Source organism: Limulus polyphemus, unplaced genomic scaffold (genome assembly GCF_000517525.1).
Source record: "Limulus polyphemus unplaced genomic scaffold, Limulus_polyphemus-2.1.2 Scaffold1347, whole genome shotgun sequence".
NCBI lineage: Eukaryota > Metazoa > Arthropoda > Merostomata > Xiphosura > Limulidae > Limulus > Limulus polyphemus.
In genome coordinates this window covers 250,457-253,920 of record NW_013666957.1, presented here as the reverse complement: position 1 = coordinate 253,920, position 3,464 = coordinate 250,457, and the positions used below count along the sequence as shown (strand labels likewise).

Sequence of the window (3,464 nt, the reverse complement as noted above, 5' to 3'; positions counted from 1 at the left end):
TGAAAACATGTTATTTGTGCTGTTATTTAAAGTTTAAATTAAAGTTTTTTTTCTTAGCCTTTTGAAGCCGTCTCCAACCATTATTACTCATTATCTTATGTTTTACTTAAATTAGTCCTAAAAATGCAAGTACTTTGCTTTCTTCTTTTAATGAGTGCATGTGTGAGCTACACCAACCAGAATTTATTCTCTATAATTTCAAACTTAAATGTGTATATTAATTAATGCCCTAAAGAGATTTTTAGCATTCATAGGTCTCTGTATTTAAACAAGTTTATAGTATAATAATTGTCAGAAAAATGTCAAATTTTCTAGCATTAGCAACATCTTTTTATTTTACTACTGAAACTGTTTGTTGGTTTTGATGAACTGTCAGATAAACTAATATCCATATTCCCAAACTTCACTTATAATTTTTTGAGTTTAAAACAGTTAAACTATATATTACGTTTCAGTAATCAATTGACTTTATCCATTACTATAAGTAATGATATCAAAATCATGCTGTATAGGATCTTGGACTTCACTTATGTAAGTAAAACTTTTTCTTACAGATATAAACTTATTACAAATCTTTACAACATGAAATTTACTTTCAACTGACACACAATAAGCTTTTATTTCTATTTCAAGGACAGTTTCATGAATCAATTAAAACAGGGACATTATAATAAAGCAAATAAAACTCACTGTATAAAGAAATCTATAAAACATTAAATGGTTCAAAGACTGAACAAGAATCAAAAACCAGGGTGATATTCTTTTGGAAAGAAAAGTTATATGATGGTTATCTTAGAAGTATCTCTCAGTGGACATCTCTAAATATGAAGCACCTTAAAATAGGGATTTCTCAAAATATATGTTAATCCATTATGTTACTTAGAATTGACTTATGAAGAGTAAAATCTTGGGTACAGGAGTCTAATAAGAGCAAGTTCTTTTCACATTCATTGAGAAAGCAAGAGATCATATATGAAGAGTAAAAAGATGCAACCAATCATGTGAGTTAGACTGACTGATGAAGAAATTAGTTTCAGTGTTGAACATAATGAGTGGAAAATTAGTGTAGCACAAACGGCTTTTGTTAACTTGTTCATAACTTTTTCAGAAACTAGACCATGCCATCAAAATTTAAAGTCTAAAACTGGTTTTCCTTACTCCTGAAAAGTCTTCTTATCTTTCTTTTTCTGGGTTATGTTTCATCAAATTTCTATATCACTTCTTCAGATCTGAACAAGCAAAAAGAGAATTTCATGACATGTGATCCAGAAAAAGAAATGAGAAAAAAGGCTTTTTGGAAGTAAAATAAAACCAGTTTAAAGTAAAACAATTACATTGAAACTATTATCAAAGCAATTCAGTGAAGGCAAGGATGGTCCAATAAAGAAATAAAAATTGTACTAGCAACTTTATATAAAATAACAGCTGCTATATTAAGATCTTGGGCCATGATCAGATAAAAAATAACATGCAGAATGTATTACAGTTCTCACTTTTAAAAGATAAACTATTATCAGGAAGATTTTTATGCATAAAATTATAAACATCATCACATGTTTTGATTCAGTTATGCAGCCAAGATTAACATCCAAACTTATTTTTTATTTGGCTTAAATAATTTATGCTCAACTTTCATTTTGCTCTGTACAGCAGACTAAGTAACTGAAAAAATATACATTACATATAGCTTACCAATATAGAGAACATCTCACCCCAAACAACAGTAACAAGCTAAACAGTGAAGATAGTTCCACATATGTATACCACACAGAATAGTAGTACTCGAAATCACATTGATAGTTTCACAGAAATCTATCAGTCATCTACACACGTTATAATAGTCTCTTAGCTAACAGGTAATTATTCTACATATATCTAAGTACAAACCAATTCTCAGTCAAATACAGCATTAGTTATATTGTAAAATTACAGCAATTATTTACTAATCTGTAATAAGTTGGAAAGTCAAATACAGTAAATTTTACTTAGTTCACAGTGACTTGTACTTAAAGAAAAGAAATAAATACACTTCTGTCCACATTACAGTTGTATGTCCACCAACTGATATGATGTTTATCCTATGTCAAATGCTAGAAATATATCCAGTCACAAAATAAGTAGTATCCTGGTACTCTCAAGTCAAAAAAAATGTAGCAGTTGTCCCCTACATACATCACATATTGTATATCCTTTGCACAACTCCAAACAAATGTAGAACAGCAGTTCCCTATAAAATAAACAACTAAACATCAATAGTTTGTCAAGCCATATTTCACAAAACATTAACCCCTCCAGATACACACTACAACAGTACTTCTCATCGTGTTTCAGTTGCATATTCCCATAGGCTGCCTCATTCTGTGGAAGAGGTGAAATTATCTTCTCATGTAAATAGAGTGGATGTGCAGAAGTGAAAAACTTAAAACTGCACCCAGCTCCCTTGTCCTGCTTTATTGCCATCTGGTTTATTTGCAGTGCTACAGAAAAAGAAAACAGCAACTAAATCACCTTTTTAATGCTAATCAGTAAAACACCTACTGAAAAAACATTTGTGGAAAGGATCCAACAAAAATCTATATGTGATGTTAAAATGAAGTTAATGATTTTACAGACTGATTGAAGGAGGTGGCAGCTTGTGACTGAGTCTTGTAGTGTTAAAAGTTCAGTTTCATACATCTCCCGAATGTATTTATGTCTAATTCATATTGATTCTGTCCCTGTCATTAATAGTTTATTTCATTTAATTTTTCAAAAAATTCACAGGTCACCTTAAATAAGTTTTTTATGTTATTTCAGCAACTCCCTGCATCCAAACTGAATTGAAAGACAGCAACTATTTGAAATTCATTTTCTTGCCAAATATTTGAAGTTCAAATAACCTTACTTATTTTTGCATATCTCTCAGCTAGAATTTTAACACTAAAATAAAAAAGAGGGAGTGGGTCCATAAATGAACCGGAGACACTGTCCTTGTAGAGATAAAAGTCTGATTTACTGTTTGAAGTCCAGAAAAATCACCCTTGGTAATCTGAAGGTTTTTGACATGTGACACAAGGATATGTATAGAATACAAGCACCATCCTTTAGGATTCAAAATGTACAGAAGTCATAGGAATTCAACTATCAACTAGAATAAGACAAAGATACATCAAGAAGCCTGAGACTGGCTTACAACCTTAATCATCTAGTAAAGAATATGGGCTTATCAACTAAAAGAAACATGCAATGGATAACCTATAAATACAGAGTACCATATTTTTAATGCATTCATACACCTCACATTTTCTTTCATATTGTTTAAGAAGGCCTGGTGTTTTCCTTTTGAAATATAAGGAGGATCTTAAATACAAATCTAAGAAAAAGCTTCAACCTATGAAATCTCCATGAGTACCACAAAAATCACCACAGAATACTCACAAAAAACATTTTCCATTATAATCATTGGATTATAATGTGACTGATCT

The 3,464-nt window shown here is 30.6% G+C and overlaps 1 protein-coding gene across 1 annotated transcript in view; it reads right to left on the bottom strand.

Annotated features, from left to right (window-relative positions):
- Positions 1-22: 22 nt before the first annotated feature.
- The window catches only part of LOC106463205 (NECAP-like protein CG9132), a 59,076-nt gene continuing 55,634 nt past the window's right edge, over positions 23-3,464 (bottom strand). Inside the window, exon 7 of the mRNA XM_013923201.2 lies at positions 23-2,477. Coding sequence (XP_013778655.1) covers positions 2,420-2,477 — 58 coding nt within the window. The 3' untranslated portion in view covers positions 23-2,419. The remainder of the gene's footprint in view (positions 2,478-3,464) is intronic.